Source organism: Eublepharis macularius, chromosome 5 (assembly GCF_028583425.1).
Source record: "Eublepharis macularius isolate TG4126 chromosome 5, MPM_Emac_v1.0, whole genome shotgun sequence".
Lineage (NCBI taxonomy): Eukaryota > Metazoa > Chordata > Lepidosauria > Squamata > Eublepharidae > Eublepharis > Eublepharis macularius.
The window spans coordinates 83803634-83815974 of NC_072794.1; the positions used below are offsets into that span (position 1 = coordinate 83803634).

Below are 12341 nucleotides of genomic sequence, written 5' to 3' on the forward strand. Positions count from 1 at the left end.
GCCGCAGCAAAAAAACCAGCCTCGGCTGCAGACGCCACACCATCGGATCTGGGACCCTCCTCAGCGTTTAGAGCCCCATTGGTTCTAAGACCCAGTTCATCGGACGCCTTGGAACCGTGTGCCATCTGCCTCACCCGAGGTACCTTCCTCAAAATTAACCCAAGACCATCCACCAGCTTTGAATATGAAGTCTCCGGTCCATTTGGATCCAACGGGGGAGAAACATCACTCGAAGTCGAGGGATTCGACAGCGTCATTGGCCCGGGCCAAAGATCGTTCAGAACCGACTGACAGGGCATGTCAGGTGATGAACCCCCCAGAAAGTGGTCCAAAAAGACTAAGCATTTGGTGGAGAAGCCCAAACAGGCTAAGAGCAGAGATGCTTTGGAGGAGGAGGTTATACTCATGGAGCATCCTCCCACACCATCTCTGCATGCCAGTTCTTCTTCGGCCTGATCCAAGTCTTGGTCTGCCCTATCTTCTGAAGAAGAGGGTGAACTCCCTCAGAGGAAGCACCTGTCTCGGCAATCCCCATCGAGTGGTTGCCATTATAGCAGAGGGAGAGGTATCTGGCGAGCTCTCCCAGGTATGCCACCGATTTGGGGGCAGATGTACCATGCTGATGTTCTATCATGGGAGTCATCATCCACACCTCCCAGAAGACATCATTCTTTTTCCAACTCCCGGATGGCCTTCCAGTTGTTAAGGTCTGAGAGGGAGTCAGATCCCTACCGGTAACATCGCAGCCCTACCCCATTGGAACCTTCCCCTGATGAGGCAGTTGGCGAGACAGGAGAGGTTTCACCAACTGAGGACTTCTGGGCATACACGGAACAGCTGATCAGGATGGCCAAGGTGCTGGAGATTGACATTTCCTCAGCTGAACCTAAGCCGAAGGATAAAATCCTCTAGCACCTCTATTCAGGTTCCACTTCTAACATAGCCTTCCCTGTAATCAAAGGTTTTGTGGAAACGATGACAGCACTGTTCCAGAGACCTGCTTCAGCCACTGCCATGACCAAGAAAGCAGAAGGGCTGTATAAGACCAAGGATGAGTCTTGCCCTTCTCTCTCAGCTTATTCCCCTTCATTGTTGTTCGTCACTGAAGAGCTACAAAGTAAGCAGAGGCAGGGCCCATATTCTGTGCTGTCCAACAAAGAGGGGAAGAAACTTGATGCCCTAGGCCGAAAGGTCTACTCATCGGCTACTTTGAACATCAAGGTTGCTAATTATGCAGCAATGATGGGAGCTTACCAGCTATGCCTGTGAAACAAAGTGGCTACCTTCCTCGACAAGCTACCTGATGAGCAGAGGTCATTGGTGAAAGTGCTGCAGGAGGAAGCTATACGTCTGGCCAGACAGCAAATAAATGCAGGCCAAAATGTTGCTGACACATCAGCCAGCATACGTAACAAAAGGCAAGACCTAGCTAAATTGCCAAGTCCCGCCAAGTCTAAAGTGTATCCAAAATTTACTAGAACAATTTAAAGTGGCAAGTGCTCAATTTCTCATGTGCAACAACAATTCATAGTCAATACATATTGTGTAATAAACTCCACAGGTAAAGACTCCAAGGTACAAGGTAAGTCAGTTCAACAAATAGCCTTGCTGAACTTTTGATGTGCTCATGCCTGAAACTATATGTTGGGAGCACAATTAGACCCCTTCGGACACGAGTTCTAGAGCATATTTCTTGTATCAGGAATAAGGTAGTAGAGGCTCCTGTTACGCAGCATTTCCTGCAGGAGAAGCACCAGGAAACTGATTTCAAAGTGGCAGTTTTGTTTGTAGCACTGAAAGGGAGCAACCAACAGATACAGCAGGTGTTATTACGTAAGGAGGCGAGGTGGATACATGAATTAAAATGTTTAAAGCCTCGTGGTCTTAATAATGAACTGATGCTAAATTGTTTTTTGGGCTAATGACCCAGGAAGGGGGGACTGTGCCTTTAATTTGTGAACAATGTATGCAATGAGTCAGCATAAAGACTGTGCCTTTAATTTGTGAACAATGTATGCAGTGAGTCAGCATAAAAAGCCATACAAACTGTGAGGGAGCACGCCAGGTCGCTGCTACCGGCATCGCTCTCCATGTACTATGAAAGAATTGTAAAAGACACTGGTAAGTTGTTATGTAACAATATTTTTATTGTATATTGGAATGTGCAATGTCTTACGATTTGTGTGACTGTTATAGTGCAATACTGACATGCCCCTGAGGAAGACCGTGGGGGCGAAAATCTGTGTGAGAAAGAGCCGGCCCCAGTTTTGGGCGTCTGGATTCAATCACTATCAATCCGCTGGTCACATTGCAAATGAAAGAAGAAAGAAAGAAAAGTTTATATCTCAAGGCTTTTTGCTGAACTGACTTACCTTGTACCTTGGATATATTTCAAGGCTATTTGCTGAACTAACTTACCTTGTACCTTGGAGTCTTTACCTGTGGAGTTTATTACACAATATGTATTGATTATGAATTGTTGTTGCACATGAGAAATTGAGCACTTGACACTTTAAATTGTTCTAGTAAATTTTGGATACACTTTAGACTTGGTGGGCTTTTTTCGACACATCGGCCAGGACAATGGCCACTGCTGTGGTCCTGTGGAGATATGTGTGGCTTCGAGCAACCGCACTACTAACAGTTACACGTAATAAGGTGGAGGATCTCCCATTCAGGGGGAAAACTCTCTTCTCAGAAAAGACGGATGAATACCTGTCGCAAAAACGCAAGGACAGACTGACAGCGTGATCATATGGGGTCCTCTCCTCCACACAACAAAGCGGGCACAGCTAATACAGGCCGTCCCAGTTTAGGTCACAGTCGTATCAGTACCAGCCTTATCAAGGATATTCATATCCTAACCAGCGTCAGTTCCAGGGCAACCAGGGCAGCTTCCCTAAAAAGAAGCAAAACCAGAGACAGAGACATGGGTCCCAATCACAGCATTCTAAAGACCAAGTTCATTCATCCAAGCAGTTCTGATCCCCAAGTTCTCCACAGTTTACACACAGGTGTTCTAGTTGAAGTAACTTTATTAGAGATCCATTCAGTTCAAGGTGCTCAGACAGTGGAATTGGCAGAAGTGATGTATGTGGGGCTAGCAGTGTTAGTTATAGGGGATATTCCCGCCTTTGGGAAAGAGGACCATTAATGGGGGGGAGGGTGTTGGAGTGAGATATTGTTTTAGAGTAGACAGTGAGAAAGATGAACTTATCTTTGGTTCTCAAGAAGGATACATTTAGAGCCAGTTTCAGCTGGCAGTCAAGGACACTGGCTCAGCAGAGCAAGAAAAAGAAAGTAAACATTTGTGAGATAACCTACTGGCATTGCAGCAATAAAGAACTTCCCATACTCTCAGAGACCTGAGGCAGAGCCCATATACATTCATGGCAGATATGCAGGAGGCATATATGACACCCAGTGTTTGGGGATAGGCTGCGTAATTACTTTACACTTTGGCAAAATATTACCACTGACATATGGGTGTTGAAGATTGTTTTCACTGGTTATAAAATTGAGTTTAAATGTTCCCCCGCGTTTATCTCTTCCTAATAGATCATATTCTCAAAATTGTCCTGAATTAGGGACTGAGCTTGACACCCTCTTACAGAAGGGTGCAGTACAGGAGGTGCTGGGAAAAGAGTCAGTTGGGCTTTTATTCCAGGTTTTTTCTGGTCGACAAGAAGGATGGCAGACACAGACCAATCCTAGATTTGAGAAATTTGAATAAATACATTGCCACATGCAGGTTTTATATGACTACCTTACAGATGGTCATAACACTTATTCCTCCTGGTTGCTGGTTTGCAGTACTCAATTTGAAAGACGTGTACTTTCACATCTCTAATCATGAGTCACACAGAAAATTTTTGAGATTTCTGTTTGATGGGAGGATCTACCAAATATAAGGTGCTGCCTTTTGATTTGGCCACGGCGGTTTTTACTTAGTATGTTGCTGTAGTTATCGCCTGAAAAAGGACTGACCATTTTCCTTACCTAGATGACTGGTTCATCATGGCACAGTCGGAGGAAGATGTGAACAGATAGGTCCAGTTAACCCTATACACTTGTTTGGAATTGGGTTTATTGTTTAACCAAAAGAAATCCAAATTGTCACCTGCTAAGAGGGTACAGTTTATTGGTGCGGTCCTCAATGGATTGGAGAACAGGGCCTTCCTACCTGCAGACAGGGAGAATAAATTAAAAGGCATGATTAGGCTTTTTCTGTGCTGTCGCTTTCAGTCAGCCAAAAGAATACAAACTCTGTTAGGCCTTATGGCCTTGACCACTACAGTCGTACCCTGTGCGAGACTTGCAATTATGATTCATCTCAGTCTTTCATGCTGAGAGGGATTCTCAGGAAAGGAAATTTAATATCCCTAGGAGGGTCTTACGCTCTTTATGGTGGGTGGAAGGTTCACATTTATCTACAGGAATCCCATTTGGACATTCTAAATCGGAATTGTCCATCACCACTGATGCTTCCAATATAGGCTGGGGGGGGGGCACATTGTAGTACGCCCATGGGTTATGGGAGGAGAGAGACAGACAATCCCATATTAACCTTCTGGAGCTGAAAGCTGTACATAATGCCTTAACATTTTTCTCAGGTGTGGTAAGAAACGAGTCCGTTCTAATTCTCACAGACAACTCAACAGTGATGTTTTACATCAACAAGCAGGGGGGAACCACATCCAGAAGTCTCTGCAGAGAGGCTAGACATTTGGAACTGGACGATCAGCAGTGGCATCAATCTGAATGCTGTACACATACCAGGGACGGAAAATGTTATAGCAGATTGCCTAAGCAGGCTGGCAGACAATCCACAAGAGGGGTCAATAAAGGATACATACTTAGATGCTATTTTTCATCTATGGGTTTTTTTTCAATGTTGACCTCTTTACCGCCAGAGAAAACAGGAAGGCAGACCTTATTTTGCTCAAGGGTGGGGATGACTAGGATTTGGATCCCTAGGAGATGCTTTCTAACTGTCCTGGTCAGGTCATCTTTTTTACGCGTTCCCGCCTATCCCAGTGTTGGCCAGAGTGATCAGCAAGTTTCAAGCAGAGAACACAATGGTGATTCTAATAGCACCCTTCTGGCCACAACAGCCCTAGCCCTGGTTCCACTGCCTGATGAGACTAGTGAACCAGTTCCGTCATTTACCCAAGGAACCAGACCTCCTGTCATGGTGGGGGGGGATCCTTCACAATGACATAGGGAAACTGAAGTTGACTGCTTGGCTGATCCTTCCACAGGAGCCCTCTCAGGGGGTGTAGCCCAAGTGCTTTTAAACGCTAGGTGTCATTCCACCAGACAGTTCTATGCCATAAAATGGGGGAAATTTACCTTATGGGTCTCAAAGAAGGGATTTGATGCAGTGAACTGTTCTTTAAATAAGGTTTTGGAGTTTTTGCTAGAACTAAAGCATAAAGGGCTATCAAATTCATCTATCAAAGATTACCTGTCAGCGATCTTGGCGTTTCACGCTCCTGTGGACGATAAGACAGTTTTCTCCCATTTTACTTCTAAAATATTTCTATAGTGACCTATAGTGTTTTTGTTTGTTTACTTCCCTCCTTTCAGCTGTGTCTTTGGCAGGCTGATCTTTTAGAGTTAGGAGTCTTATATCAAGATGGGCCTTTATATCTTGGGACAAGGTGTCCTGGGAACAGACCCTACATTGCTTCAAGTTTAATTCCATCTTAATTGATCTAAGAGTTTTTTCTTCTACTTCCCTTGTATTAAATGCCACACCACCAGAAGATACAACATGATGGACTTGAGAAGGGTGCTGCAGCTTTTCCTCAGGAGAACGGTTTCATTTAGGAGCTTCATTTAGGAAATCTTCAGATCCTTCCACCTACCCGGATGGGTAGAAGGTCTCCAGACCAACAGAGAAGGCAATGTGTCATCCTTGTCTACCAAAGTTAGCTCCAGTTCTGCAGGAAACACAGCCCCTCAAGCTGTTCCATTTTTTGTGGGGACTGCCTCAGTTGAAGAAATTGGTAGAATTGCCACCTGGGCATTTTTTCATATACCATTGTTTGACTTAATTAGATACCCTTACATCAGTTAATTGCAGACAGGTCCTACACTAGTTGTACAGATGAAATAGGTCAACCATTTCCACCGGAATGAGAGTAACTGTTTTTGGACATCCCTTGCTAGGATTCCCTCCAACTTATAGCGAGAAAGGAACCTTTGACTTACCATGATCTGAGGAAGGAAAGGCATCTTATCCCATCCTACTTCAGGATGCGGAGAAGTTAGTCTGTAGTTGCAAAATAGTAAAGAATCCAGTAGCATCTTTAAGACTAACCAATTTTATTGTAGCATAAGCTTTCGAGAACCACAGTTCTCTTCGTCAGATGCAGGATGAAGAAAACTGGTTCTCGAAAGCTTATGCTACAATAAAGTTGGTTAGATGCTACTGGACTCTTTACTATTTTACTTCAGGATGCTAATTATCTTTGTCTTCTCATTTATTATCTGTTGTGCTCAGAGTTGTGCAGTATTCACCTGGCACATTCACCTTTTTTTATAGTTTCCTCTCCGAGTTCTAGGAGAAGTTGTTTTGTGGCTTGGGGAACACCAGAACTAAAGAGTAAGATGACTTTCACTGCTGGAGACAGGACGTTTGGAATTAAGACCTGTCTCCTTCATTGATAGATGAGAATCATGCATGCTAAGATGTCCTTCCTTCCTCAGAGTAGAAACAACCTTTATGGTAAGTCTGATGTTTGTTTTTCCTTTTCTGCCAGCAGTGCTGCTGATAGAAGAGTGAGGTGGGTCAGTTTTGCCTAATATCCTCTTCTCAGTGGCATTTTGTCCTTAAGGTTTCACAGATACCCAGCATCACCTTTGGGGGGTGTCACAAGATGCTGTTAATAGGATCATAGTTAATAGAATCCAACTGAATAGAGAGTTTCGGAATATTTTTTCCTTGACTCTTGTAACCTCCCAGTGATTTAAAAGATTCAGCCGAGGACTGGACTGGGACACGTCTTCCACTTCATCTATACAGCTGCTCCTGTAGAAGATTATTTTACCATGTATTGGAAAACGGGACATAGTTAATGTACACAGCAGCTGTTTTTGTTTGTTTTTATTTTATTTAGGTTTTATTTTATTTAGGTTTTTTTCTTACATCTAGGCTCTTCAAGCAGTAACTATTTCATGCATTATATAAGCTTCAGTGTGTACTTTGAATTCTTCACTTCTTATAACTGGATTTCTCTTTTTTATGTGGCCAACTAATATGTAAGCACAGTATCTGATTTTGTTGTTAGGTAACAAAGCTTATTGAAGACAGTACTGTATCAAAATCAGTGAAGAACGCAATAGATCCAGATAGATTATTGAACTGGCTAGTAGAAAACTCTGTCTTGTCAATTGCATTGGAAGGTAAGCATATGTACAAGTACTTCCATTTTACATTCTATCTGTATGTTTGAAGTGAGTATTATTAGGGATTTGCAATTCAGGTTCAGTATGTGGTAAAAATTACCAAATTTTAACTGTTTCGGTAAAATTCAGTATTACCAAACTTAAATCTGTATTACCGAATGAATTTGGCAATACTGAATTTAAGTTTACTAAATTTATTTGGGAAGCACAGCAGCGCTGTTCTTTGCTTCCCACCTTTTTTTAACCAGATGAGAGGGGGGAGAAGGGAGGGGAAATGAGTCAGAGGTGGAAGGGGGAGGGAGGGGGAATATGAGTGGCCAATCCCTGCAGCAGTTCTCCTTCTCTGGCCAGTGGGATTCTCAAGAAGGAGAGTGCCTTTTTAAAACAGTTGTAAGGAGCTGAATTATGAGTCAGCCTCCATTTTGCTCTGGCCTGGAGATTGAGAGAGACTGCCTGCTTGTTGCTGCTGCTGACTGTTGGCTCTCTCTCCTGGAGTGCTTTGGACTTTGACTGGATTCTGCTGCCCAGTGAGTGGAGAGGATTCCTGGCTGCTGCCTGGTTTGAGAGTCTTAGACTCACTTGGGTTTTCCCTCTTTTTGAGGGGAGGGGGCTGGCCTGGTGTTTGAGAGTGATAGGCATGGGGGAGGGGAAGGAAAAGGTTTTTTTTATTTTGCATTTTTAAAACTGCTTTTTTGTTGTGTGGAGGCGCTGGTTGGGCTTTTGTGTACCGGAGCATTGATTTCTGGCTCTTAAAGGTTGTTATATTTACTGTTCATGTTGCTGCTTGATCTTTTGATTGAGGGGGTGTTATATCCTGTTGTGGGTAATTTGTTCGGAGTTTTGTAGTTCTTGTTAATTTTATTAAATTCACTTGTTTATTTTGCTTGTTCTTTTGGGGGGCTGTTTTCCCCTTTTATTGGGCTTTCTTTACAGAAGTTTGGTTGGTGTTTTTTACTGCGTTCTGTTTTCTGTTGGCATAGAAGTTTGGTTTCGTCAGGAGTTCAATTATTATTGGTTGTTCTTCTGTGAGGGGGTGTTTGTTGGGGTGCTTGGTTCAGTTTGTTAACTAGTTTTGGGTATATCTTTGGGTATCCTGAGAGATTTGTAAAGTATGAACCTTTAAAAAGTGTTTTTAACATAGGCTAATTGTAGGTTTCCGCCATGGGCATAAGGGAGATTGGAGGTGTCCAGGGGCACTTTCTTTGGGAGGCCATAAAATGGCCCCCGGAGGTTCAATCTTCATGAAACTTGGGGGGGGGGATTATTAGAGGACAGTTAGAAGTAGGTCCGCTGCAAATTTGGTGTGTTTTGCTTGCAATATGCCAGCCCCTACTCCCCCTGAATAGCGCCCATAGTTTTCACCATAGATAATAATGATTGGAGGTAGCTGGGGGTACCTTCTTTGGGGGGGGGCATAAAATGGCCCCCCCAGGGTCTAATCTTCATGAAACTTGGGTCATTAGAGGACTGTTAGGAGTAGGCCACCTGCAAATTTGATGAAATTTGGTCCAAGAATGAGAGAGAGAGAGAGAGAGAGAGACATACATCGAGGCTACTGGAAATTTCCTAATTGAGCTTCCCATTGGAAGCAATGGCCAAATTTTACCCAATTCGCTCTGTATTATGAATTGGAGAATGAATTTGATATTTCCTGAAGTCTGAATTTTTTTTCTAGTTCGGTATTACCAAATCAACCAAATTTGTTCTTATGCACACACCTAGATAGAATGAACAAAAGTTTGTACCAAGACATGATCTTTACAGTTTTCTCTGAGTTCCTTAGATAACATTGGGCTATCCCATTTCTGTTCTGTTAATCTCTGTTTTATGACTACAGTTGTTTGAGCACCTGTCATAAAATTTAAGAAGGGACTGTGGTGGATGATTTTGGGCCTCTGTGCATTCCTGGCTGAGTTCATTGAGTTGTGAATATCACACCGTCTTACATTTATTTATTTATTTATTTATTTATTTATTTATTTATTTATTTATTTATTCATTCGATTTATATTCCACCCTCCCCACACCAGCAGGCTCAGGGCGGATTACAACCATATACAATTAAGACACATTAAATAATTGATACCAGTTAAAACCATAAAACAGTCAAAGTTATATATTTGGAAATTTTAGAGCGGGCACAAAGTTTATATCATTAAAGATTTTAAAAGTACTTAATTTATACTCCACCTTTCTCTCTGATGGACACCCCAAATGGCTTACATCGTTCTCCCCTCCTCCATCTTAATTTCACAACAACCCTGTGAGGTAGATTAAGTTGAGTGCATGTGACTGAGCCACAGTCACCTGGTAAGCTTCTTGACTGGGGGTTTGAACTTGGGTCTCCCAGAGTCAAGTCTGACATTCAGACCATTTTATTATATATATTTTCAATTGTGATATTTTAACTGCCTCCATGAGAAAATGCAGGATATAAATATTTTAATAACTAAAACTCTGAAGGCACATAGAAGAACCTTTTGTTCTGCTATTGCTAAACGTGTAAGTGAATTTGCTTTGATGGTTTGCTGATTGTTGTATTCTCAACCTACCAGGTGTGTTCCTTTAGCTCTGGAAAGATGATCCTTTTTTTAGAGTATTTAATTATCTTTTGTCCATTACCTGAGTGAGCCATTAGCTTAAATGCAGTGTTGCAAAGATTCCTATGATGAAATTTGAAAAAGCAAATGGTGCTTATTTTTCTGTATCTCTTCATTTAAAAAAATAGAATGTGTGTCCTGCCAAATCAAGACTTGATGAGACATTCTTCATGTCTAGACCTAGTATATTCTGTTTCTCTTCTGCTAGGTAACATAGATCAAGCACAATACTGTGATCGTATAAAGGGAATAATTGAGCTACTGGGCAGCAAGTTATCATTAGATGAGCTGACTAAGATTTGGAGAATACAGGTGAGAATGTGCAGTGTCTTATCTCTGAGTTTGTTTTGTGTGACAGAGTTGTGGGTGGGGGAGCATAATTTTCAAATTCATCTTTAAAAATCCAATACTTGCCAAATTGTCAATAGAAAATGAGGGGGGCATTAGGCTGTCTCCTCCGTAAATCAGCCAATACAATCATGAAAAGTACACGTGGGGGTGGAGGGGCCACAGCTGCTGCTCTTCCACCTGCCAACCTGCAGTGCCATAACCTCTGTTCACTGGGTTCAGGTGATGGTGGTGGGGGAGGGGCTATGTGTCCCTTTCTGCCTGCAGCACTGCTGCCTCTACCTGCTTGGGGCATATGGTGGGGGAGCAGCAACTCCCACTTTTCATCCACCTCCACCTGCATGTTGCATTCCTGCCTTCATCTCCCTGGCTCAGATGAGAGTGGTTCCCAAACCTCCTGCCGGTCTTTCATGGCAATGGCTCCTGTTCCACCTCCCCTGCTGAGCCCCCTCCCTCAAAAAGATCTTGGTATTTTCCACAAACTCTTAATTTAGAATTTTTTTCTGCAAACCAGAGTTGTTCCTCATGTCACTAGAAAAACACCGCTTATCTGTGCTTGGCCCTATTCTCTAGGTTTTTTGATAGTACATAGGCTAAATTCAGAATTAAATACATGATGCCACAAGCAGACAACATGTTTGGTGCTTCCCTATCTTCATGTTAGTCTTTGTTGATGTCCTTATCTTGCATTATTATTTTCACAGTAGTGACATAGCTCACTATTATACTTCCTAACAAAGACTGTGATATAGGAAAGATCACAAAGAGATGTTGCACTTAAAGACCTATTTAAAATCAAGTCTGTGATGCACTGTTGCATTAATGTTGCTTTGATACATTAATCTTCATTGGAGCTACAAGCAATAACATTCTCTGTACATGTCATTTTTATTCTAATTTCACACAGGTTTCAGCCGGTTCTATCTCCTTCAACTTCGTTTCAGTACTTGTTAATAGAAATTTAGTGCTCCTTTCTGTACAACAGTTGGTGATTATACAAGTGCTTAATGATATATAGAGTACAAAAGTTTGTGCAGAAGCCAGGATGCAAGAATTTAGTTAGCACAAGAACCTTCCCTCCTTTGTATTTTGTAACTGACTGGTAGACTCTTCAAATTCTTTGTGGTAAAAAACTTATAAATATGCATCAACTTAGACTGTGGTGACAGGGTTTCTCAGCTGCATCCATAGATAAGTCTCACCTAAAAATGTCCTTGTAATCGGTGTGTTTCTTTGTGTTGTGTTACCCTGGATCACGGATATTCAGCTGTTGGGGATATAATTGCCAAAGGTGGGCTTCACTGTTAGTGCCATGGTCTTTTTGTTTTTGAGAGAGAGAGGTGGAACCCCCTAAGAGTAAAATGTGCTAAGGTTAAAACGGGGTCCTTGATCCAAAGTTCAAGTCCAGTGTTCTTTGCAGACCCTTTCCAGTATTGTGACAGTTGACTTCTGTAATCCAAGACGTTATTACATTGATTTACATAGAATCTTTTAAAACAAGAATATGTCTGTAATATTTTAAAGGAATTACTTCATTTCTTTTGAACTTTCTATGTTAACTTCAAATCTACTTAGAAACAAATGTTGTTGCACATTGCTTTTACACAAACAAGGTCAGTTCACAATTGCTCTCTTTAATATGAAGCACCAAAAATATGGTTGATAGGTCATGTCTCATATTGACATATGGTTGACAGGACATGCCCCATATTGTGTCTTCATATTCACAGTATGCTGAAAGTTTGGTTTTATATTCCGTTCCTGAGCTCTTGTAATGAGCTGATTCATATCATGTTAGTAACTTAACTGGGATAGTTCCGTTCCGTGTGCTTGAAGGACAGTGAATGCGACCACTAATTTCTGACATGTTCTCATAGCATTTGTTTCTGCTGAGTATTCTAAGGCTCTGACAATAACCACTCCTTTTTCCAATTGAACAAATCACCTTTCAGGAATTATCCAGTGATAGACTTGTAATGT

The 12341-nt window shown here is 42.1% G+C and overlaps 1 protein-coding gene across 2 annotated transcripts in view; it reads left to right on the forward strand.

The window, feature by feature from the left end:
- The window catches only part of USP24 (ubiquitin specific peptidase 24), a 176996-nt gene that overhangs the window by 54283 nt on the left and 110372 nt on the right, over positions 1-12341 (forward strand). For both annotated transcript variants that reach the window (XM_054979479.1, XM_054979481.1), the window contains 2 exons: positions 7296-7410; positions 10222-10325. In XM_054979479.1, the coding sequence (XP_054835454.1) occupies positions 7296-7410; positions 10222-10325 (219 nt within the window). The remainder of the gene's footprint in view (positions 1-7295; positions 7411-10221; positions 10326-12341) is intronic.